This window comes from Esox lucius, chromosome 5 (genome assembly GCF_011004845.1).
Source record: "Esox lucius isolate fEsoLuc1 chromosome 5, fEsoLuc1.pri, whole genome shotgun sequence".
Taxonomy (NCBI): Eukaryota; Metazoa; Chordata; class Actinopteri; order Esociformes; family Esocidae; genus Esox; species Esox lucius.
Genome location: NC_047573.1, coordinates 17346631 through 17373164, shown reverse-complemented (window position 1 = coordinate 17373164; position 26534 = coordinate 17346631). Strand labels below are relative to the sequence as shown.

At 38.1% G+C, this 26534-nt stretch overlaps 1 protein-coding gene across 2 annotated transcripts; it reads right to left on the bottom strand.

Moving 5' to 3' along the window:
- Nucleotides 1-486: 486 nt before the first annotated feature.
- On the bottom strand, nt 487-26303 carry LOC105025104 (adhesion G-protein coupled receptor F1). Of its 2 annotated transcripts, XM_020046324.2 has the most exons (15): nt 26146-26288; nt 24810-24910; nt 16101-16149; nt 15707-15865; nt 13039-13194; nt 12915-12944; nt 11265-11365; nt 11046-11107; nt 7056-7168; nt 6411-6592; nt 6142-6312; nt 2732-4075; nt 1433-1474; nt 1288-1347; nt 487-1143 (listed from the first exon to the last, which is right to left on the bottom strand). In XM_020046324.2, exons 2-15 carry the CDS (start codon nt 24906-24908, stop codon nt 1090-1092), a joined length of 2622 nt encoding a protein of 873 aa, XP_019901883.2. In that variant the 5' UTR covers nt 24909-24910; nt 26146-26288; the 3' UTR covers nt 487-1089. The 2 variants fall into 2 exon arrangements, with proteins under 2 accessions (XP_019901883.2, XP_028975562.2); XM_029119729.2 differs by lacking the exons at nt 487-1143; nt 1288-1347; nt 1433-1474; ... (2 more) ...; nt 6411-6592; nt 7056-7168 and adding an exon at nt 10748-10828 and having other exon boundaries at nt 26146-26303.
- Nucleotides 26304-26534: the final 231 nt, after the last annotated feature.

The following is a 26534-nucleotide window of genomic DNA, read 5'->3' as shown; positions in this document are numbered from 1 at the left end:
GTAAAGTGAAGCGCCGTCCAGTCAACTTTGCTAAATTTGGCTGAACCTGAGCAGGCAATATATCCCTATACACTTCAGAATTTATCCGTCTGCTTCTGTCTTCCGTCACATCATCAATAAACATGAGTGACCCCGTGCCATTGGAAGCCATACTTTTTTCTTCCCATCATTCTGGTACAGGTTGATCTTAATTTCTTCTGTCCAAAGAATGCTGTTCCAAAACCGGGCTGGCTTTTTTTCAATGTTTTTTGGTTTTATCTGGCTTTTCTATTCTTGAGGCTTATGAATGGTTTGCACGTTGTGGTGAACCCTCTGTATTTGCTCTCGTGAAGTCTTCTCTTTATGGTAGACTTGGCTAATGATATGCCTACCTCCTGGAGAGTGTTCTTCATTTGGCTGGATGTTGTGAAGGGTTTTTTCTTTACCATGGAAAGGATCCTACAATCATCCACCATTGTTGTCTTCTGTGGATGTCCAGGCCTTTTTGTGTTTCAAAGGGCACCAGTGAGTTTTTTTGTTTTTTGTTGAGAGCTCCTTTGACTGCATGTTCTGGGTTCATAGAAACTGCTCCCAAATGCAAATGCCACACCTGGAATCAATTTCAGGCCTTTTAACTGCTTAATTGATGAAAAAATGAAGGAACAGCACACAGCTGTCCACAAAATAGCTTTTGAGTCAATCATCCAATTACTTTTGATCCATTGAAACAGAGGGGGCTACATAAAGAGCTGTAATTCCAAAACTCTTACTCCAATTTGGATGTGAATACCCCCAAATTAAAGGTGAGAGACTGCACTTTAAGCACATTCATTTCATATTCAGCTGTAACTTGAATATATTTTGGTAAATGGACCAAATAACAAAACTTGTGTCAGTGTCCAATTATTTCAGAACATAACTGTATATTACGTAACCTCAGAGTTCAGCATGGCACATGGAAAAACAAATTCTTGCTGGGGATAAAGCTACATCTACCTGTTGCAGAGACATTTTTTATTTGTTATTAAAAAAATCCTATTCTTTAGAACTTACTCTAATGGGAAAATCTGATTGCACAGAAAAATTGAAAACATCTGAATTTCTTCTTCCTCATGTCTTAAATGTTTCTAGTCCAATGGTTGATGATGCATCACTACTTGGGCTCTGAAATTAGAATGTAATATACATTGTTACATTAATTACTGAATGTTAAAAACAATACTCTATAAAATCTTGCATGAAATCCTATATATTATTTTACATGCCCATTTTGTGTATTTAGTTTACAGTACACTTATAAATACTGACCATTGTTTGGTTGGATGACACATTCATTAAAGGGAATGTTATTTTAAGGGCTTCTTGAACCTACAAGCACAATTCAATAGTTACTTACTGGTGAAAAACAAAAATAATAAAAATAATGTAATGGCTTGTGTGTGGGTTCACATACCTTTTTGTCTAAAAGTGTTCCAAACACCAAAATCAAGAAACCCTTTGTGGTACAAAATATGTTGGTAATTAGAATGTTATTTAAGAAACAATTATCATGTGCCTTTAGAAAGTATTCCAAAACCTTCACTTTCTCCACATTGTTGTTTTGTAGAATTAATATGCTATATATTAGATTTAAAAAAAATACCCCAATACACACAATACCCCATAATGACAAAGCAAAAGCACATTTTCAGTTTTAAAAAATGGAATATCTCATGTCCTTGTGATGTCATTAGAACTTGATTTGAACCCAGCCTGTGGTAAATTGAATAGATTGAACAAGGAAGGCACACACCTGTTTAGATAACGTCCCACTTTGCAGTGCATGCCAGATCAAAAATCAAACCTCCAAGATAGAATTGTGTTGAGGCAAAGAACATTATGTACAGGAAGAAGTTAGGAACCACCAAGACTCTTTTTAGACCTGTCGGTCCTGCCAAACTAAGTTACCGGGCAGGAAGGGGTGACCAATAAGCCAATAGCTACACTAACGGAGTAGAATACTGAGAGCGTGAGGAAAAATATGATCTGGTCTGATGAGTCCAAAGTCAAACTATTATGCCTGAATGCCAAGCACTACGTCTGGTGTAAACAAGTTACTGCTCATTACCTGGCTAATACCATCCCTACAGTGAACCATGGTGGTGGGGACATCATCCTCGGGTCAGGATTGAGGGTAGGACAGCAAAATACAGAAAACCTCTGCCTGGAGTGAAGAGTTCTTTTTTTTCAGGACGTCAAAAAACCCAAACCACACAGCCAAGACAACACTGTAGTGACTTCAGGTCTGTAAAGGTCCTTGAACTTGAACCCCACTGAATGTCTATGTAGACACCTGAAGATGGCAGTTCACTGACACCCCATAAAATCTGCTCGCACTTGAGGGGATCTATAAAAACGAATACGAGAAACTACACCAATCCAGGTGTGCAAAGCCCATAGAGGCATACCCAAGAAAAATGTAAGATGTTATAGCTGCCAAAAGCACCTATACAAAGTACTCAATAAAGATTTGGTATAATTACATCCTTGAGATTTAAGTTATTTATTTTTAATAAATTGGCTAACATTTCTAAAAACAGGTTTTTGCTTTGTCATCTTATGAAATTGTGTGTAGATTCATGTTAATAAAAAAAGAAAAATCTGTTATGAATTAAATCTGTAACACAAAATGTCGAAAGTAAAGGGGTCTGATTACTTTCTGAAGGCACTGTAACTATTAAAATTTACAACATAAATATATAAATGTATTTACCTGCAATGAGTTGAAGAGGGCAAACACAATATGGATTCCCTTATTTGTTGGATCAACCATGATTCCCACTCCCAGTCCCCAAGTAAGGCCAAAGATGGGAGTCAGAATAGCAAGGCAGTAGGTGATGATAACCAAAGTATTTATTTCATCCGGATGAATGATGTCTCCCACACCTCTCCTCAGCATTTTGTACAGAACCACAATCAGGATCACAAAGTTGATGGCCACTATGATCAGGGCTGGGATTACAAAGCCAAGTAGGGCCTTGGACTGGTACCAGTTGAGCCAGCATGGACCACCTTCCCTAATGTAGGCACTTCCTGGCGCTGTAGCGGCCACAGTAATAACAGCAATGATAAACGGTGCTACGTAGCCCACTGTGTAACCTATAGCCAGCATGCTTGATTTTGACATTTGTGAAAAAAACATGAATGTCCGGTAGAGCAGCAGAAGTCCTGTGATCAACATCCAGAAGAAAAGAGCAAGGTAGAAAAAGTGGATGAAAAATGTAGCTGCATTACATGGACTGGCAGGTAGTGGGTCTCGTTCTGAAATAGAGGCACCAATAATGAACCACATGTCAGCAATCAGGAGAGACACAGCAATGTTCACAATGGCAACGTGACGAATGTAGGAGGTGTTGTTTCTGGTCACTGCATTCCAGACTATAGCCTCAATGATTAGACATAAGACTAAACTACCCATCGATATGCCTACGCCAATGAATGTAATGTAAGAGAGAACTGGATTATCTGGAGCGTCTGGTGACATCAAAATGGAGAAGGAGGTAATATGGTTACAGTTACAGGTGACCATGCCATTCCCATTAGACTGCAGTTGACATCCTGTATCATCCCATCCTCCAAGGCCGTCAAAATGGGTGAAGTTCCAAAAGACACACTGAGGATTACCGAGGGTCTTGTTCAGTACATCAAAACGGAAAGTCACGTTATTGATTGTGGTATTTGATTTGACCAGCACTACTTCTCCATTGATAGAGCTGATGTTGTCGTCCAGACTGCTTTTTCTGATGGGTAAAACATTATTCATGGAGGCAAATGCAATGGTGGTGATTGAATTGAAGGAAGAATTCAATGTCGATATGTCTATCTGAACCGATGAGTTCAAATTAAATCCATTATTTAGAAAACTGTTGAATGTGGTTTTGTTTAAAATAATGAGCTGTGTTTCTATTTCAAAGGAGTCATTGGTCAGGAAATTTGAAATGTTTTCAATGCTTCCCAGCAATTTTGCATTCGATTTTTTTGAAAAATTGGCATTTAAAACATTCCAGGAGTTTCTTGCCCCATTTGAAGTTAGAACGTCTGTCGTTTCCAGAAAATTCTAAAAGCAGATAAAAGTTTGTTACAGGATTAGTAGAATCTCAGTAAAGGAGATGTTTCAAATAATAATTGAAATCCTAATTAAAAATATGTTCTATGCGAAAAATTACTTAAAGGGGCTTTATGCAGAATTTATACATGTGGAATATGGGTAAATTGCAGTAACAACTGATCACAATCAAAACAGCTCTCCCTAATCTATCTAGGTGAATGTAGTTTTATAAAGGATATTTTATGAATATTCAACATCACTATACAGTTGTGATCAAAAGTTTGCATATCTTTGGAGAATTGGTAATATATGTACCTTTTGTAAAGAAAACATGAGTGAGCAGGCAAAACATGTCTTTTCTTTCTTATGGGATTCACATTCAACTGTAGGTCATAACAGAATGCCACAATCATAAAACAAAATATGTCAACAAACAAAAATAATGAACTGACCCCTGTATACCCTTAGTTCTTAATACTGTGTATTGCCCACTTTAGCATCAATGACAGCATGCAGTCTTTTTGTAATAGTTGTCCATGAGGCTCCGAATTCTTGCAGGTGGTTTAGCTGCCCATTTGTCTTGGCAAAATGCCTCCAGGTCATGCAAAGTCTTTGTCGTCTTGCATGAACCGCATGTTTGAGATCTCCCCAGTGGCTCTATGATATTAAAGTCAGGAGACTGTGATGGCCACTCCGGAACCTTCACCTTTTTCTGCAGTTACCACTGGAGGGTCAATTTGGCCTTGTGCTTAGGGTCACTGTCATGCTGGGAAGTCCAAGAGCGTCCCATGCACAGCTTTCGTGCAGAAGAATGCAAATTGTCTGCTAGTATTTTCTGATAACATGCTGCATTCATCTTGCCATCAATTTTCACAAGATTCCCAGTGCCTTTAGAGCTCACCCCCCATCCCCAAAACATCAGTGAGCCACCATCATGCTTCACAGTGGGGATGGTATTCTGTTCTCTATAGGCCTTATTGACCCCTCTCCAAACATAGCGCTTATGGTTGTGACCATGAAGCTCTATTTTGATCTCGTCACTCCAAATTACAGTGTGCCAGAAGCTGTGAGGTCAAGGTGTTGTCAGGCATATTGTAACCAGGCTTTTTGTGGCATTGGTGCAGTAAAGGCTTCTTTCTGGCAACTCGACCATGCAGTTCATTTTTGTTCAAGTTTCGTTGTATTGTGCTCTTTGAAACAACCACACCATCTTTTTCCAGAGCAGCCTGTATTTCTCCTGAGGTTACCTCTGGGTTTTTCTTTATATCCTGTACAATTCTTCTGATTGACTATTTATACACAGACACTAAATGCAATTTAAAAAGCTACAGGTGTGGGAAATTCACCTTTAATTGCCATTTTCACCTGTGTGTGTCACCTTGTGTGTCTGTAACAAGGCCAAACATTCAAGGGTATGTAAACTTTTAATTAGGGCCAATTGGGTGATTTCTGTTATCATTATGATTTAAAAAGGAGCCAAACAACTATGTGATAGTAAATGGCTTCATGTGATCACTATCCTTAAATAAAATACAGTTTTTGTGCATGGTCATATTTTCTTAATCAATGACAAAATTCCACTATTTCTTCCAAGGTATGCAATCTTATGAGCACAAATGTACATGGAAATTGACAAGAGAAACCAAATATCTACTGAAATGTCCATTATAAAACTTCCTTGCACCTGTAAGTTGAAAATGAGTTTCACTTTAGGACGATCAGCTTTTATAAACTGTAAGAAATATGTAAAATATGTCTTAAATATATTTAATGGCAATTTAGAGGGCACATTGTGTTGTTTTAGTCTTAGTCTAAAATTATGTAATTTGGGTAGAATATCCAGGAAATGTTAAGATGTTACTGGTGTGACTTTTGAAGTTTGAATAGAAAATTCTGCATACATTTTAGGATGCACTGTTTTTATGCAAACAAAATCCTTTCCAGTGAAACATTATAACATTTTCTGATATTATCAGTGAAAGCTTTTACATATTTCCCCTTCACATTTGTATTAGAATGTAGTTAAAGGTTACATTTAAAAATTATATAAACTGATACTGTTTAAGTCAACATACCTTCATCAAAAATCTGTTTATAGTGGTACTTTGGGACACATTTGCAACATTTGCCAGAATATCAACAATAGCTGAAATACTTGGCGGAGATTGAACTATTCCCTCTGTGAGGTTACGAGTATTATTGCTGAGTCTTTCCAAAAAAGATGGAAGATCTGTCCCATTTAAAGTCTGTTTAAACAAAAGATCATGGAAATGTCTGTAATAACAAAAAAAATATACATTTATTTAAAAAATATATTTAAATATACTTTTTGTGAACATATTACCTGAGATTCCTTAAATAGTGTTTGAATGTTTTGTAAGACACAGGTATCCTCCAAAATTGAAAACGTTCCATTTTCTAGACAGATAGCAATCTTTTCACCCACTTCATTTGATTTGCAGTCAGCTGCAACTATATCATTAACTTGTCCATTGCCAAATACTGGATCATTTAAGCAGGTAAAACCTGGAGGTAAATTACATGGGATTTAAAAAATATATTTTCATAACTTTAAATCACATACAGTACATCATTAAACAGTTACACTCAACTGAATTACAGACTTTTGCCTGCACCTTCACATTTTAATATTTTCTATTAATTCTTAAAGGATGCCTGAGAATTTGCATTGCCCTGGGACTTTCCAGTCACCCAGGAAGTGAAAGCTAAGGCTCAAACCAAAACTATGGTATTTAACTTGATGCTACAAGAGTCATTTAAATTGCTACAACTTCTGGGAGGCCAATAAAAACCTAATTGTTGTAACAATGCATTTGAAGCACAAAACAAACGCAAATGTTTACAACTCCTAAAATCATTTGACATGTACAAGTATTGCTGTATTTATTGATCTAAATTGATTTTAAGTAATATTAAACTTTTTGTCTTCAGAATAATCCATCAAATACTGATCTAAACAAGTACTTACTTATTTTATATTTCTGTCCCAGTTGTTTGACAATATCGGCTTTTGCATTTGCAATATCCAAATTGCTGACAATGGTTGTCTTGACAGTATAATATGCAATAACACTTCCCTTCCTATTGATGTGCAATATACAACAGAAAACGGCAGTTACAACACAATAATCGTTCAAATTAACTGGGATTGGCACAATACACTGAGTACTTATAACTTTGAGATATTGGAAAATAAATGTTCATGGTAACGGCTCGACTCTACTCTACATGGCTTGCCTCAGTTGGTTTTCCACTGCAGATAGTACCCTGTACCCACCCACAGAGTTGGGGAGTAACGGATTACAATTAATCAGTTACATGTAAAGGATTACAGAAAATCAGTAACTGTAATCCATTACATTACCAACTAAAATATTGTAATCAGATTACAGATACTTTTGAAAAAAATAGATCTTTGGATTACTTCAATTGAAAAAGATTAGGTGCGAGAAATAATTACGACACGTTGCATACTTGATTTTGTTTTTAACATTTTTTTATTTAAATATAAATTGCGTGCCTCAGTTGTGTGTGATCATCCTGCAAGCAAAGGTGGGCGCGCAGATTAGTGACACATGAAGCGCTAGTTTAATTTTGGTTGGTTGGGTGGCTGGTGAAAACAGAGTACAGTATATCTATGATAATATTAGCCGACCAATATAAAATGTGATTCAATTATCTACTATCAACGCATCTTTTTGAGAACAATGATAGGTTACATGTTTTTTTCTATTTTTATTTGACAAATGCACCAAACAATGCCAGGAAAGGTTGCACTGAACAACTCAGACAGTAATTGTTTAGAAGATTAAGCAAATATTTGTTATATAGCTGTTACACGGCTGCCTTCAAGATAAAACCTTATATGGAATTTATCACAGATATTTGAAGAGAAAAGCATTGTTGGGAAGCACTCTGCCAAAGGATGATGGCATTTGAAAATCACCAACTCTGTTCATGTGATTCTGCCTCCTTTGCATCTGACAATTGCGTTCATTGGTTTGAGTGCAGGTGTATAGTCACAGTTTATTTCTTTCATTTATGTTTTGAAAATCCTTCGCTGGTAGCCCTAATAATTGCAGGTTACGTTCGCGCTAGTAAAACGTATTTGTGTGCGGATGTTCACGATTGTTTTCTAATGCCTCTTTATATGAAAGTAATATAAAAGAAATTCAGAGTAATCAGATTACGTGACTGAGTTTGAGTAATCAAAAAGTTATGTTACTGATTACAAATGTGAACAGGTAACTTGTAACAGCAACAAATGACATTTAAAAAGTAACCTACCCAACCCTGCCCACTGGAAAACTGCAGTTTTCCAACGCGACACGGGAACATTGATGGAGACACGTACTTCTGATACCAGCGAAAAGACAGCATTTGCTGGCTAACGTAAACCCCAGTGAACAGACAACTCTATTGAATGAACTACATACATTTTATTTTCAATTGACAAGCTTTGAACAGATAGTGGCAAGTCAAATGTAAACTAAATCTGGACAACATGGTCACAGACCCTGTTTGAAAAACTGTGAAAATGTAGAATTATCGCCCTGCAGTATAAAAGATGACACAACTGCAATATTCTGTTAGGATGTAAGTGTATACACCTTACATCAACACCAACACATTTAAAACAACCTACATAACCCCTCCATCTCGATTAAAAGGTATAAATAATCGCCGGCTATAATACCACACGGACTGATTCAATAGTAGCCTACTGTAAACAAGGCGCAGCGTTTATACTAGGGCTGGGCGTATCGATCTAAATATTGATAGTATCGATACCAAGATGAGTATTGGTATCGGATCGATACTGTCGTGATGGGATCGATACTTTTGTTACTTTTCTCTCCGAGTTTATGCGAGCACAGCGTCTCTCCAAGTCTCTGTGCGCAGTGTGCAAACAATGCACCTCTCTCTCTCTCTCTCTCTCTCTGCCCCTCCCCCTCCCTGCTCTACCGGAGGCGGAGAGTGGAGAGTCAGAGCAGTGAGAGAAGCAGAAGCCCGTCATGATGGCGGAAAGAAAGAGAAACGCTGTGTGGAGTTTTTATACTCCAGCTGATACAGACTCTGCCACATGTGATGTGTGCAAAAAGATTATTCGCCACTGTGGTAGCACCACCAATTTGCACAAACATATTAAAGTTCACCCGGGAGAGAACTCCGAGCTTCAAACAAAGTTGAGGAAGGAGGAGGAGGGGGGAGAACCCCAAACCAGACCCCCGACACAGAGACAGAGGTCTCTGGCAGAGGCTTTTCAGCCAAAAGATCTGCAGTATGCAGGTAATCTCCATTAAGTAATGTTGTTCACAGTGATCAGAGAGGCGATTTTAGCAGACTGATAGTTACTATCATAAATTCAGCCAATTGAAAAAAAATCTTAATTGTTTCACTGGAACTAAGATATATACCTCAAACCTGAAATATGAATATGGCTGAATATAATAACCCTTTGTGTTAAATTGTGGAACATTTGTATTCCTATTTAAGCTACATGCAGATTACAGTTACAGACTTATTATCTTAATCGTTTTGTTATTTCACCTAGATAATTCACAAAGAGCCTTGGAGATCACAAAGAGCATTGCTGAGATGATCGTGAAGGATCTACAACCCCTCTCGGTGGTTGAACATGAGGGTTTTAAAGGTGTGATAAAAACGCTTGACTCCCGCTACAGGATTCCAAGTCAGAGTTTTTTCATGGGAGAGAAAATACCTTCATTGTATGAAGAGTGTCGCTCAAAAGTAAAAATAATTCTAGATGCTGCTAACAGTGCTGTATTGACCACTGATATGTGGACATCAAGAGCCACAGAGGCTTATTTAACTGTCACTTGCCATATTATTGATGAAGACTGGCAAATGCAAACATATGTGCTAGAAACCAGTAGTTTCTCAGGAAAGCACAGTGCTGACAACATTTGGTTAGAATTTAAAGGAATCACCAATTGTTTATATTTTTATATTCATATTTGTACATTGTGGCTTATGTTTACTTATTTTGCATAACTGACTTTGTTTTTCACGGATTTATGTGTAATGGAAGGCATTTTTGGTTGAGTTGTCGACTTATATTTTGTTATATTATTTTTATACCGTTACATTGTTTTATATTGTTCTAGTTAGTACATAAAAACATTTAAATTTGCCTAAATCTTTGTCCTGTGTTTTATCATAATCATAATCAACTAACTAAAGGCAAAATCACAAAATTATTCAATGATCGTGACGTTACAAGTAGAAGGTATCGGTATCGGCGATACTAGCCCTGTATTTACTTGGTATCGGATCGATACCAAAATTCCCAGTATCGCCCACCCCTAGTTTATACCAGTAGCGAGGAAGCACGCGTGAGCAGTAACTTTGGTCTTAATACATTGCAGACTGCAAAAATAGTTAGAAAGATTGGTAGGCTGCTTCTGTTTGGCTCGACATTATTATTTTGACCATTGCAATGTATGCCAGATAAATCCAGGAGGAAAAAGACAAGGTCCTTCTGTAGGCTACAAAATCAGCGCATATTTGTAGGTCTCTCACGGGGATAACGAGTTGATTTCAACGCCAGTACATAGGTCCAAACCAAGAGGAGTTTTGGGGAAATATGATGGCTCAAATTACGTGTCTGGTCCTGTGCCTTGGCACTGAGATTACATTTACCAATTTCAATGCAAGGACTCCTGGGACTCTTGTGTGTTATCACGTCACCTTTTGGTATCGCCTCAGCTCGCTTGGAACCTTGACGAAGCAGGTACAAAAAGAAGTATCTGGTACCAGGTACTATCCCAACTTTTGGCCAGTGGAAAAGCAAAAAAGGTGAGCCGGTACTATGCAGTGGAAAAGCGCCATAATAGAATGGTGATATTGAGTTTTCCAATATGTTAATTTATATCAATAATATGAAAGTAAGGCACGAAAATATATATTCACTATATAACATTTGGGAAAAACTCACAAAAAGCCATTTAACGTTGATGATATGAACCCTTTCATGTCTCTCTGATATACGTCTCTGATCTGTATGAAACAAAAGAGTTGAAAATGAATAAGGACATGAATTGAAACCTCATGATAGTAAAACTTAAGTGTTGGTGAATAGTAAAATTTTAATATTGCAACACTTCCTATAACTCATGGGCAATGTGATAAGGATAAGTGAATCTAGTATACTTACAGTCTGATTAATTTCTTTGAACATTTCCTTATTTACGTCATTGAAGGCAGGGTCAAAGGTGAGGTCCATAGTAAAATTTAAGTACAGTATTGTTTCTGAAACTAAAGCATTAGGAAATATTAGAATGTGAATCTCTAATTAAAATGTGAAAACATGTTTTGTCCAAAGTCTGGTGTGAACAATTTAGCTGGTGGCCCAGTGGAAAGGGAAAACAATTTATACGTTTGTGTAATTGGAATATTGATATTTGTATTTTAATTACAATTTAAGTAAACAGTGAATTAATTAAATTAAAATATTTTTGAACTGGTCTTAATGGAGGGTATTGTAATATTTTGAGGACCAGGATGCCAAGCACAGTGCTAACAGACAACGACGAGTTTAATAACAAAAGGTGGACAGGCAGAAAAAAATTACAAAATGGCAGGAACAATGCAGGCATGCAGGCAGAAACACACACGCAGAAACACACTCGCACACACAACAGACTGGGCAGGCTAAATAGGGGGTTAACACAGGTGAAAACAATAATGACAGAAGGACAAGCTACAAGGACCAAAACCAAAGAGAAACCAAAACCAAAGAGAACAGGCTACACTGAAGGACAATAGCAAGAACAAGATGGACCAAAACAGAACCTCACAGGTATTGCGAAGCAATTGAAATTGAACAGTTCAGGTGCTGGTACTGTGATACAATAAAACATGACTTTACCTACAGAAGTGTAACTCCAAACGCACTCCCATTGCAAAATTAAAGAATAAATAGATATTTGTTCCAGATACTCTGGTAGCACCAAATAAATATTAAACATGACCTATCAAGATCAACATTCATTTCCCATGAAAAAATGCCGTTTTGAGCCTCTTGAATGCAGAGATTTGACTCAATCATTTACAAGATGTGTCTGAGTGGAAATTTCTGAAAATGATCAGCAACAGCAGCTAAGTCTACTTGTGGTGAACAATGCCAGGTTTCTGTTCCCCGCCACCATTTTTTTTTGTTTTGTGGTTTTTCTCCCTACTTCTTGTTAATAACTATCCTCTAGGACCCCTTACATTGACATTGTGCCTGCTCCCTGTGTCTCATCCTGTTACATTATAGTTGCTCTTTTTCATTTTCAACTTCTGAAAACGTGTGTTTGTCAGGTAGTTGTGGCAAAGGCAAAGAAGTGTGCAAGCTGGGCATGGTTGCCAGGCTTTGTTAATTGTTCTTTTGAGGAGAAAATATTGCATAATTGTGATGATTTCAGTAGAGCGAGAAGGTGAACCTTTTCAGTTTGACAACAGAAGACGGTGCACGTTTTCTTGACCAGTAGATATTCTGCATTTTAGGATACACTTGTCTATCGATCATTTTTGGTGAGTAAATATTGTTAAACACGATCATTAAACTTTTACCTCAGATGTTCAAATAAAGTGTGACCTAAATAAGACATCACAAACGTCTTCTTTATTGATAAGAATGTTAAGTAACGCAACTGTGATACCTAGCAATCTTCAGAATTACATATTGTAAGTAACCATGTATAAGAGCATCTGCTAAATGGCAAAATTGTAAATGTATTATGTTGCAAGTGGCTCTTTGTAAAACTGTAATTATTATAGAAAAACAATGTTGTTCCATAGCACTTCACTAAGAATTTCATACCTGGTGTGGGAGATGGACATGCTGTGATATCTATTTGAAAGGAGATAAGGTGAGACATTAGTTTCAAGAATTGCATTAACATTGGAGTAAAGTAACATATTAGAAGTGGTGAGGAAATTATTACTTGTGATTGTCTGACAGAACTGTCCATCACTAGGAATTGAATTGATACATCCACACATGTTCTTAGAGATCTTGTCACAGGACCCATAAGAGAGACACTTGTCGCATGGCCAACCATACTGCTCCCCACATACGCATGTGCTGTTTGGGTAGCATACTGTAAATATAAGGACATGACAAAACATATCAACCATTTTGGCACCAGCTTTTTCTTAAATAACCCAACTTGCTTCAGTTATTTTTGTTTTGTTTCTGTGTTTTATGAAATTAAATGTGACACTTCACAATTGTGTAAAGTAATGTGAGTGCTACTTTTAACACAAAAAAGACTACACAACACGAATCAATAATATATCCAAGCGATAAATATTTATCGCTTGGATAATATAAAACACAAAAAAGAAACAAATTATTTTAAAAGGGACAACATCACTAAAAACTCAGGGAACACAGACTGATCATTATAGCGTTTAAAACGAATTCTGGAGTTCACTGAACTGGTATAGATGTACTCTAAGCTATCCTACCAGTCTGTCACAGCAGTGCTCCTATATTATCTTGCCTTGATATCATCTGTGGAAGGTGCGTCAACAGAATGGAATGTGTCGATAACAAGAATCAGGTTTGCTGCAGTTGGGTACTGATAAATTGCTTCCACCCAGGGTCGGAATGGGGCAAGAATTCAGCTTTACCATTTCATCCATACCTGCCCTGATTACTGCACTTTGCCTGGCTATCCTAACTCCTTCCCCAAGCAAAAACACTGTGCCACACCCATGGACATGACTGTCTGGGGAGTCAACTTACAAAATGAAACTCCTTACTACTTTCTCCCTCTGATGGACAAATTACAAATGCTTGAAACTTTGTCCAAAAAAGTATTATGGCCATGAACCCTATTTGTGATGTTGACCCTATTAGCATGTTGAAAACAATATAATGAATGAATATGTAACAAATCTTATAAAAATGAGGAAATGTAAGAACATTTAAAATCTCTATGCAGTGTTAGCATGTTGGCTAAGGCTAAATAAATATACTGTTTTACTTATGAACCGATTGACCCAGTTGGTTACATATTTGTAGTCCTCGAAATATTTGTGTGCAATTGTGATAAGCAGCAATCTGTATTTTAATCATGATTTTGTTTTAACTAGACAGCACTGAAACAGTTGCCGGAATATTTCCCCTTATATATAAGAACTACATATATATTTTTTTATTAAATGTTCGTTCCATTGAGTGGTGCAAGACTAGGCTGAACAATTCTGTAGTCAGTGGCACATTGTGTACACATTTTCTACCCATATGTACCGATCCAGGGACTGTTTACTGTGTTGTTGATAGGCCATACATGTAGGAAACTGGTTAATCACTGCACCACAGGTTTTTTTTAAAGAAAATATGTGCTTTGATAAGCAAATGTTTGTACGCCCCTAAGACCGTGACTATGTAATGTGCTGAGCCCTAGATTGCGGTAAGGGTGAGCTGATGTTAGTAGGCTGCATAGGTTGTTTGTGCTGTGTAACTTCTACCACACCTACAGGATTGTCCCCTCATGAGTTATCAAATATTTACTTGTCAACACCTGTATTTGCACAATGCATCCTAGGCTCAGACTTAAAAGAAAAATATCAGAACTCATTTGGGCTTCCGTAGTAACACCTTTGTGTGGTCGAAGCTTTGTGCAGTTGAAGTTATAAGCGGTCAAAGATCTGTGCATTCAAAAGCAACGTGTGACCGAAGCTACATGTGGTCAATGCTTTGTGTGGTGGAAGCTTTGTTGTGCAACTCCTACTTTCACTTTGTGTTTTGTGGACTGAAGTGCTTTCCCTACTGTGTACAGTTTGTCACTTTATATTGTTTATTTTCACTTTGTTCCTCCATCTGGAATTTGGTGCTGGTGTTGCTTCGACACAGATGGGGTATCATAGACTGTAGGAATTTAGCAGGCTGCTATGCCTGCAAACCCACACTGTCTTATGAATGTATATTTTAAATAAAACAATTGTTTTGGTGTATCTGTGTAGTGTCTGGTGTTTCCAAGTCTCTGACCAATAGACCATCCGGTTTACAAGACGTGGTGGCAGTGTTCATGTTACTGGTGGCAGTGTTCATGTTACTGGTAGCAGTGTTCATGTTACTGGTAGCAGTGTTCATGTTACTGGTGGCAGTGTTCATGTTACTGGTGGCAGTGTTCATGTTACTGGTAGCAGTGTTCATGTTACTGGTAGCAGAGTTCATGTTACTGGTGGCAGTGTTCATGTTACTGGTAGCAGTGTTCATGTTACTGGTAGCAGTGTTCATGTTACTGGTAGCAGTGTTCATGTTACTGGTGGCAGTGTTCATGTTACTGGTGGCAGTGTTCATGTTACTGGTAGCAGTGTTCATGTTACTGGTAGCAGTGTTCATGTTACTGGTGGCAGTGTTCATGTTACTGGTAGCAGTGTTCATGTTACTGGTGGCAGTGTTCATGTTACTGGTGGCAGTGTTCATGTTACTGGTGGCAGTGTTCATGTTACTCTGTGCAAATTCAGTAACTGCTCCACCTGTTGGTGGTTCAAGGTTTATTACAGTATCATCCACCACTTACACATGAGCCTTGTAGGCCCTGAACAGTTTTTATAACATCTTATAAACAAATAAATTAAACAATGCATAGCTCTTACCAGTAGAAATGTTTGCAGCTGTTACATTAACCACATTGAGGAAAGAGTAGGGGTAGGTCAGTGTACTCAATGTTTCCTTTATTAGCTCTATTATGTCATCTGGAATATCAATTATTTCTATCTTAATTGTAGCAATTTCTTCAAAGATGGCTGCTCTCTCTGTGGAAAAAATTTAATTCAATAGATCGTAAGTTTCCAGGACAATTCTTGTAGAGTATTAACAGAAAACTACATAAAAACAACTATGCTCCTATTTATTGTTAGATAGTTTATGTATTGCTTCTGCTCAGATTACTTTCAGTAGATTTTTGTAAAATGTATTTGTTTGAACATAATGGGCACCAATATAGTGTGGATTTGTAAAGAGAAAATAAAAAGGTTCAAGTTTGCTCACCATCTCTCTTTTCTCTAGAAAGAACCTCCGATGTATCCAGGGGTGATTGCTTGAAAATATACATTTAAACAGAAGAAATACATTCATAAATGAAGTTGGTGTTTTGACACACAAAATAATATTCCTCACAATTCACACGATAGTTAAACAGGAAATTGAGGAAACTGTTGTTACACAATACCTGCGTTTTGTGTAAATTTAATGTTTACATTCAATAATTGCTCCAGAAGAATAACCACCAATGTTTTGAAAGGAACATATACAACTGTAATGCATGTTGAGGATAACATCTGTTACAGAATAAGCACTTGAGTGTAACAGCCGGTCGTTGCAGTTCTATGTCCTGTGTCTTTTAGTTCTAGTTTTCCTGTTTCTATGTTCAGTTTAGTATCATCATTGTAATTGATTTCACCTGTGCCTGGTTAAACCCTTGTTAAGGCCCTATTCAAGTTCCTCCTGCCCTTGTGTTTTATCTCTGTCATTGCTACGTTCCTGTCCAAATCCTTGTTTTTATTGAGTTTGATTATTTAAAGAATTGTTTTTGGAAAACCTCTGTGCCTGTGTCCTGCAACCTACTACTGAACGTGACACTGAAGACAGAATAAGCTACTCGTAAATGGCACTTTTTGCAGTAGGGAATGTGTCACAATGTTGCCTTTTCTGTACTTGGAATGTTATTTCAAGATTCTAGGATGATTTCTGTGGGACATTTCTTGAACAAATCTGTACTCACCTTCACTGTATTCACTTCACTTTCATTATTTCATTTAATTATGAAATGCATCTACACTAAGCATGTTTTACATACCTTAGTGTAGATTATTTAAGGAGGTGCCTAGATTTCAAACAGCATTGTGAATTTATAAAGAATTCCAGTGGATATAAAGTCTACACATCCCTGTTAAAATGCCAGGTTATTGTGATGTAAAAAAATGAGACAGAAATCATGTCTGAATTTTTTCCACATTTAATGTGACCTATAACGTGAACAATTCAATTGAAAAACAAACTGTAATCTTTGAGGAGGAAAACAATTTTAAACTCTACCTGGTTGCATAAGTGTGCACACCCTTAAACTAATACTTTGTTGAAGCACCTTTTTGATTTTATTACAGCACTCCGTCTTTTTGGGTAGAGGTCTATTAGCATGGCACATCTTGACGTGGCAATATTTCAGATCACCCCACAGATGTTCAATTTGCCATGCTTTTGTGTACTTGGATGTGTGCTTCGGGACATTGTTGTGCTGAAAGGTGAACTTCCTCTTCAGCTTTCTAACAGACACCTGAAGGTTTTGTGCCAAAACTGCCTAGTATTTGGAACTGTTCATAATTCCCTCCACCCTGACTAAGGCCCTGGTTCCAGCTGAAGAAAAACAGCCCCAAAGCATGATGCTGCCACCACCATGCTTTACTGTGGGTAAGGTGTTCTTTGGTTGATGTACAGTGTTGTTCTTTCGCTAAACATACTTTACAGAATTATGGCCAAACATTTCAACCTAGGTTTCATCAGACTATAACACATTTTCTCGCGTGCTTTTGGGGGACTTTGTTTTTGCAAACTTCAGCCGGGCTTGGATGTTTTCTTTGTAAGAAAAGGCTTCCATTTTGCCACCCTACCCCATAGCCCATTCATATGAAGAATACGGGAGATTGTTGTCACATGTAGCACACAGCCAATACTTGCCAGAAATTCCTGCAGTTCCTTTAATGTTGCTGTAGGCCTCTTGGAAGCCTCCCTGACCAGTTTTCCCCTCGTATTTTCATCAATTTTGGAGGGATGTCTAGTTCTTGGTAATGTCTCTGTTGTGCCATATTTTCAACCACTTAATGATGACTGTCTTCACTGTGTTCCATGGTATAACTAATGCTTTGGAAATAATTTTGTACCCTTCTCGTGACTGATATCTTTCAACAATGAGATCCCTCTGATGCTTTGGAAGCTCTCTGCGGACCATGGATTTTGCTCTGAGATGCAACTAAGAAAATGTCAGGAAAATCCTACTAGAACAGTTGAACTTTATTTGTGATTAATTAGTCACTTTAAATGATGGCAGGTGTGTAATGACTTTTATTTAACATGAGTTTGAATGTGATTGGTTAATTCTGAACACAGCCACATCCCCAGTTATAAGAGGGTGTGCACACTTATGCAACCAGGTTATTGAAAGGTTTTTATTTTTAATTTTTCCCCCTTGAAGATTTGTTTGTTTTTCAATTGAATTGTTCACATTATAGTTCACATTAAAAGTGGAATATTTTCATGATTTATTTGACATGATTTATCTTTGTCTCATTCTTTCATATCACAAAAACCTGGCATTTTAACAGGGGTGTGTAGACTTTTTATATCCACTGTAGATGTACCGCCTATGAGCAGACACCAAGTTAGGTCACCAGTGCAAACACGTCTGAGATGTTCCTTGACAAAAAGCAGTACTTTATATGCAATTTCTATCATACTGTTATTTTTCCTTGTTTTAAAATCTATTATTCTTCACTTTGTGTTAAGGACCTAACCCAATGCAAGGGGAATATATTGTATTAAAATGGTTTTCTTTTTGTTTAGTCACTCCCACCAATCAATTAGTTTTTCTTGTTCGCTGGGTTTGAAACAGAAGGATGTGGGAAATTCACCAGTCAAAAGTGAGCCAGATAATCATCTCTTGGGCCAACTTCCTGTACTTCCTGCTTGGGTCAGTATGGATATGGATCCCCAAGGACAAGATCCAAGCCAACATGCCTCCCAAGTTCAATGATTATCCAGGGAGGCTCCCAACTGCATTAAGTAATAGCTACATGTAATTAAATGTTTATTGGATATTATCTGATTTTGTGCCTACCACAAAATCAGGTGAACTTCACAAATGTCAAAATATGAAATGTATAATTTGTGGATCAATTGTATCAGTAACACTGCAACACATCAGTTGTTTGTGTAGATCTTGTATTGGCCTTAATAAGAAAATTAGTTTTAGTAAGAACCGAAAGATGAAAGATTCAACAGCATGAAGATATACAGAAGATATACATTAATAAATATGAACTGTTATTTGTTGGACTGTTGAAATGATACACATTTAAATACATTCTTCATACAATCCATATTTGTTTATTCTTCATGGGATCACTAATATATGTTTGGAAAACGGAGTTTCTACAGGTGCTAAAATGTAACAACTTCAAACAAATACTAATTCTTAATATTAATTTGTAACAACTGAACTAGCACCCAAGCAGGGGGATACATTCAGTTGTGAGACATACTTTTCTGCTAGTAAAAAGGCCAGTAAGTAGGCATGTTCTCTTCAACTTCAGTTTTCCATTCTGTATTTTCAGGTAAGGTCAGTCCATATAACTGTGTATACTTGCCCACTTAGCCTCCAAGACACCAAAGTGGGACCTCACACATGGGTCAAATATGATGCCATCTGGAGACAATCTTAACCATGGGGCATCTTGGACTACAAAGCTGCATGGGAAAAAAACTATTCTATCTCCATGGTCTGCATAACAGATCCCTTGAACATCCATTCTGCTAGGTGGTCAGTGGATGTCTCCCCTGGTTTATGGCAAACCCCTGGGAAACATGAGGTTGTTATTCTCCTTTTCCTAAGCTGATGCCATTCAGTGCTGCTGCTATGTTCCCTTGTACCAGCCTTCTTTGTCGTGGAGCTGCTCTTGATGAATAAGGATGTAGACACACTGAGAAGACAGAAGCCTGCAGCAATCTAATGGAAGTGGTGGTGTAGAAGGGGCATCAGGTATCTTCACAATTTGATGGTTTTTTTTGCTGTGGAGGTTGATAAGTACACTGCCAGCTTGCACTGGCCCAAAGGCAGACTCAATCAAGGGAACGTTGGCTGGCATGTTTTGGGGGTGTGTGAGCTCTAAAGGCACAGGGAATCTTGATGAAAATTGATGAATGCAGCATGTTATCAAAAAATACTGACAGACAATTTGCATTCTTCAGCACGAAAGCTGCACATGGGAAACTCTTGGACTTTCCAGCACAACAATGATCCTAAGCACAAGGCCCTGTTGACCCTCCAGTGGTTACAGCAGAAAAAGGTAAAGGTTCTGAAGTGGCAATCACAGTCTCCTGACCTTAAAATCATTGAGCCACTCCGGAGAGATCTCAAATGTGTGGTTTATGCAAGACGACCAAAGACTTTGCAAGACCAGGAGGTTTTTTGCCAAGACGAATAGGCAGCTACACCACCTGCAAAAATGTGGTGCCTCATAGACAACTATTACAAAAGACTCCACACTGGGGCAAACACAGTATTAAGAACTAAGGGTATGCAGACTTTTGAACAGTGGTCAGTAATTTTTTTTCTTTGTTGCCATGTTTTGTTTTATGATTGTGCCATTCTTTTATGACCTACAGTTGAATGTGAATCCCCTAAGAAATAAAAGACGTGTTTTGCTACAAATGGTACATGTACAGTGAGGGAAAAAACTATTTGATCCCCTGCTAATTTTGTACATTTGCCCACTAACAAAGAAATTATCAGTCTATAATTTTAAAAAAACGCATGTCAAAAATGATATAAATTGATTTGCATTTTAATGAGTGAAATAAGTATTCGACCCCTCTGAAAAACATGACTTAGTATTTGGTGGCAAAACCCTTGTTGGCAATCACAGAGGTCAGACGTTTCTTGTAGTTGCACGCCAGGTTTGCACACACCTCAGGAGGGATTTTGTCCCACTCCTCTTTGTAGATCTTCTCACCATTGTCATTAATGTTTCGAGGCTGACGTTTGGCAACTCGAACCTTCAGCTCCCTCCACAGATTTTCTATGGGATTTAGGTCTGGAGACTGGCTTGGCAACTCCAGAACCTTAATGTGCTTCTTCTTGAGGCACTCCTTTGTTGCCTTGGCCGTGTGTTTTGGGTCATTGTCATGCTGGAATACCCATCTACGACCCATTTTCAATGCCCTGGCTGAGGGAATGAGGTTCTCACCCAAGATTTGACGGTACATGGCCCTGTCCATCGTCCCTTGGATGCAGTGAAGTTGTTCTGTCCCCTTAGCAGAATAACACCCCCAAAGCATAATGTTTCCACCTCAATGTTTAACGGTGGGGATGGTGTTCTTGGAGTCATAGGCAGCATTCCTCCTCCTCCAAACACAGCGAGTTGAGTTGATGCCAAAGAGCTCGATTTTGGTCTCATCTGATCACACTTTCACCCAATTCTCCTCTGAATCATCCAGATGCTCATTGGCAAACTTCAGACGGGCCTGTACATGTGCTTTCTCGAGCAGGGGGACCTTGCGGGTGCTGCAGGATTTCAGTCCTTCACGGCGTAGTGTGTTAGCAATTGTTTTCTTGGTGACTATGGTCCCAGCTGCCTTGAGATCATTGACAAGATCCTCCCATGTAGTTCTGGGCTGATTCCTCACTGTTCTCATGATCATTGCAACTCCACAAGGTGAGATCTTGCATGGAGCCTCAGGCCGAGGGAGATTGACAGTTATTTTGTGTTTCTTCCATTTGCGAATAATCGCACCAACTGTTGTCACCTTCTCACCAAGCTGCTTGGCGATGGTCTTGTAGCCTATTCCAGCCTTTTGTAGGTCTACAATCTTGTCCCTGACATCCTTGGACAGCTCTTTGGTCTTGGCCATGGTGGAGAGTTTGGAATCTGATTGATTGATTTGCTTCTGTGGACAGGTGTCTTTTATACAGGTAACAAGCTGAGATTACTGTAGGAGCACTCCCTTTAAGAGTGTGCTCCTAATCTCAGCTCGTTACCTGTATAAAAGACACCTGGGAGCTAGAAATCTTTTTGATTGAGAGGGGATCAAATACTTATTTCACTCATTAAAATGCAAATCAATTTACAAAATGTTTGACATGTTTTTCTGGATTATTTTGTTGTTATTCTGTCTCTCACTGTTCAAATAAACCTACCAATAAAATTATAGACTGATAGTCAGTGGGCAAACATCAGCAGGGGATCAAATATTTTTTCCCCTCACTGTATTACCAATTCTCCAAGGGTATGCAAACATTTAAGCACAACTGTATGTAGTGTCCCAAATGTTTTGGAAACAGGGTTATAAGAAAAAGTTGGTTATTTCTTCATTCATGTTCCATCCATCCATCTTCTTCCGCTTATCCGGGTCGCGGGGGCAGTCCGGGTCTAAGCAGGGATGCCCAGACTTCCCTCTCCCCAGACACTTCCTCTAGCTCTTCCGGGGGGACACCGAGGCGTTCCCAGGCCAGCCGGGAGACATAGTCCCTCCAGCGTGTCCTAGGTCTTCCCCGGGGTCTCCTCCCGGTGGGACGGGACCGGAACACCTTCCCAGGAAGGCGTTCCGGAGGCATCCGAAAAAGATGCCCAAGCCACCTCAGCTGACCCCTCTCGATGTGGAGGAGCAGCGGCTCTACTCTGAGCTCCTCCCAGGTGACCGAGCTTCTCACCCTATCTCTAAGGGATCGCCCGGCCACCCTGCGGAGAAAGCTCATTTCGGCCACCTGTATCCGGGATCTTGTCCTTTCGGTCATGACCCAAAGCTCATGACCATAGGTGAGAGTAGGAACGTAGATTGACTGGTAAATCGAGAGCTTCGCCTTGCGGCTCAGCTCTTTCTTCACCACGACAGACCGATACATCGACTGCATTACTGCAGAAGCTGCAGCGATCCGTCTGTCAATCTCCCGTTCCATCCTTCCCTCACTCGTGAACAAGACCCCTAGATCCTTAAACTCCTCCACTTGAGGCAGGGACACTCCACCAACCTGAAGTGGGCAAGCCACCCTTTTCCGACTGAGGACCATGGCCTCGGATTTGGAGGTACTGATTCTCATCCCCACCGCTTCACACTCGGCTGCAAACCGTCCCAGTGCATGCTGAAGGTCATTCATGTTATTTATTATTATTATTTATTTAACTAGGCAAATCATTAAGAACAAACTCTTATTTTCAATGGCCTGGCAAGTGCCGAAAGTCACTCAACGGAAAAAGGGGAAGGTGCTGTAAAATTAAAAACTGGTTTAATATTTCCTTATCTTGGTTACCAACAAGTCATGCAGCAGGCTTTGATTACATTTCATATTGCCCTGTCCTCCTGGAGATTCAGTGAGATAAATGTGGATGTTAATTGAATGATGATTCGAGCGCATTCTGAATCCTATCAGTACTTTTCTCATTTTTTGGGACATGCAGTGAGCCTGAGTAAGCCTCCTCTATTCATACCTGTCTAGGTGTGGGTTTTTTAGTTTCCATATCTACTAAATATTCTTTGTCCATGATATTAGGGGTTTTCTTAAGTGCCAGTGTGGGATCATTTTTAGTATGAAGTCCTTTATGTTCCATAAAAATGTTTTAAATAGTGTTGTGAAATCGTACTATTACACAGGGTGTCATTTTGTAGTTGCAGAATAGTTGCCCTTCTAATGCTCAAACTTTGTAATGATCGGTCCTGGACCCTTGGCCACACAAGTCCATGTTCCAATTCAATGGCCTTCATTTATCATTCTTGCGTAGAAACGGGCGTATATGTTGGCGTAAGATTTTGCTTACACTCCTCTCACCGCCTGATTTATGAAGCTGTGCGTACCTTTAAAATCCAGGTGTACGCAATACCTTCCCTTTATAATTGCCGCGGCTGAAAACGATCGTCATTAGAATAACACGCCTCTATATATTCAAGTCTCCGCTTCCCCCACGCCCTCATTTTACGCCATGGACACACGGAAGACGGCAAAAAAGAGAAACTTATCTGACGTGGAGATTGAGACGATCACCAGGGAGGTAGAAAGAAATAAAATTGTTTCATTTGGCAGTTTAAAAAGCGGAATAAAAGATGATGATGTGATGTGGAGTACCATTCATTCACATTAATAATTGCATGACAATTTGTAATATTCGTCTTATTATTTCATGATATTTATTATTAATGACGTTTATTGTTATTTAGAAGAAGAATGTCGTTATTATTATTATTTCTATTATTATTTAAAAGAAGAAGAATGTCATTTTTATTATTTTGTCAGTCTGAATTATATTTTGGTAATTATATTTTGGTAAGCCTTTTATTACTGAACCCAGTCCATGCGCAACTGCCGGGCCTAACCCTGAAACGTCATGTAAAGCGCACAGGCTCGCATCTGAAGGAATACATATAAGTCAAATGCTTTGGTAAAGTCACACAAATGAAACCCTGAAGTCCATGTTGCACAAAAATAAACACTGAAGTTTGTAATTATGTTGTTGTTTTTTTTACAGTGGGTCATAATATATCATATCTTTTAGTTTGTCAGTGCGTTAGGATTTTTTTTTCTGCGCATTTCCGCACTAACTCAAAACGTGCGTACACCACCTCCTGAGCTGGCGTAGGATTTGAGAGTGCCGTACGCCAACGTCCATATTGATAAATCTCAAAGACACCGTGGTTTTGGGTGTACGCCAGGTGTACGCTGGAAATTTGGTGTACGTACTTTTGATAAATGAGGGCCAATGCGTTTTGTGAAAGGCAATTATTTTAACAGTCTGGCAGTAGCTACAGTATATGGTGATTTGCATGAAATCCTTTACCAGAAATTTCGCATTATCTGTGTTTGTGTTTTCTGGAATTCCAAAAAAAAATGAAATTCTCCCTCTAAAGTAAAAAAGAAAATCCCCATGTAGTGTGATTAAGAAATCTGATGAAGAGTTTTGGAAAGTTTGTTATTATAAATCTTTTCTGGCCCCTTACCTTTCTTTCAGTTGGAGTTTGCAAGCAATCATGTTTTCCCTGACAAGCGCATAATATGAAGAGGACAGTTATGTAAAACATTGTCTTGTGTAAGGCCATATCTGTAGGAATATAGAAAAGAATAAACAGAACCAAACAAAACAACAGCTTGCAGTCAATGTTACTGTTACTATATACCACAGAAATATTACATTCCAGCAAACAGATTTTCCCAGTATTAAAATTAGTTTCCTTAAAATGTATTGACATTTTTTTGGTCCTCATGTTGACAGGCACCAATAGTAGACTTTAAAGGCAAACCCAAAGCTTACACTAAAGACTATACCTGCTCAAATGTTTTGACCAAACACACCTAACCAAAAACACATGTTGGGCCAGTTGTCCCAATACTTTTCATGGCCTGAAATAAACAATACATTTGCAGAGCAATGTATTGTTTTCAATATATCTCAAAGTCTTGAGAAAAAAACAATTACATATGGTGATGCTCATGCTCAGAGGTATCCAACTATAAAGGACAATAAATGACTACGGTTTGTTTTTATATTTGACATAATGTGTTTTTGTAGGAAAGTGTAATTTCCCCCCCAGGAAAGTTGTCAATATTCTTCCCAATGGAATATTATGTCCATTCTCACAAAATTGTCCCTCTTTTTGTAGTACAGCAGCACATGAATTCATCAATACACCTTGGTAGTTGGTTATGGCAATACTGTATATATGAATGCTTCTACCACTGTTTTTAAACCTCTCAATTTATTTAATTACAGATGATTGTTTTAGTACACATCATTGGTCTCTATATTAAAAAGTAGGTCATGTTTTTTCTGCACCTCACATTTGGAATAATTTCCAAGATCAGTTGAAATTGAATGAGTTGGTGCCTCTAGGCCAATTCAAATTGATGTTAGAGGAATATTTCCATGGAGAATGTGAATGATTCTTGTTCATGTTTAGCTTTTTTAGGGGTTGTTTTCCTCATACTTTGTACTGTCTAGTACATGTACAAATGCAGGACTCATCCACAAAAGAGACCTTTGGTCTAAGCATGGCCTCTTCTGCATAATAAATAAAAAACGTTATACACATATTTAATTTGCTTTATCCTTACATTACAATGACCTCTTTAAATTTGAAGGGAGAGAATATACAAATACATTTAGGAAACAGTGTATATACAATAACAAATAATATTATACTCATAATCCAAGAAGTCTTTATTTTACTTTTGTATTCCCATTGTCAAAACATTTTGTTTAGGATGTATACTTAAACCCTGTAATAAACCTCAATCTGATAATTTACATTATTTTAATATGAAATGTAAAACTCTTACCTGTACGATTCTAAGCGTTATTAAACAAACAAAGTCTTTTGTCAACTTGCCACTAAAAATCTCCACTATTGATCAAGTCTTTTTCCTGGATGGCTCTTTTTCTGTGATACACCTGATGGACTGGTTTATCTTCCTTGTTTATTTTTTTTTATAAAGTATGAACAGTATTTCAGATGACTATAAAGGTAGCCTGATGTAAACCTGTTAAACCATGTGTTTTTTTTAAACTGACTTCACTCTGTAAGGGAAAAACCGTCTACAGTCAACTTCCTGGTTCTCACATTTCATAAAATTCTGTTAGTGAAGTGGAGTATGTAAAATATACTAATAGTATGGCGTTGGTTGGATGAAACATATGAACCACCTAAGAATATAACGAAGAAAAAGAA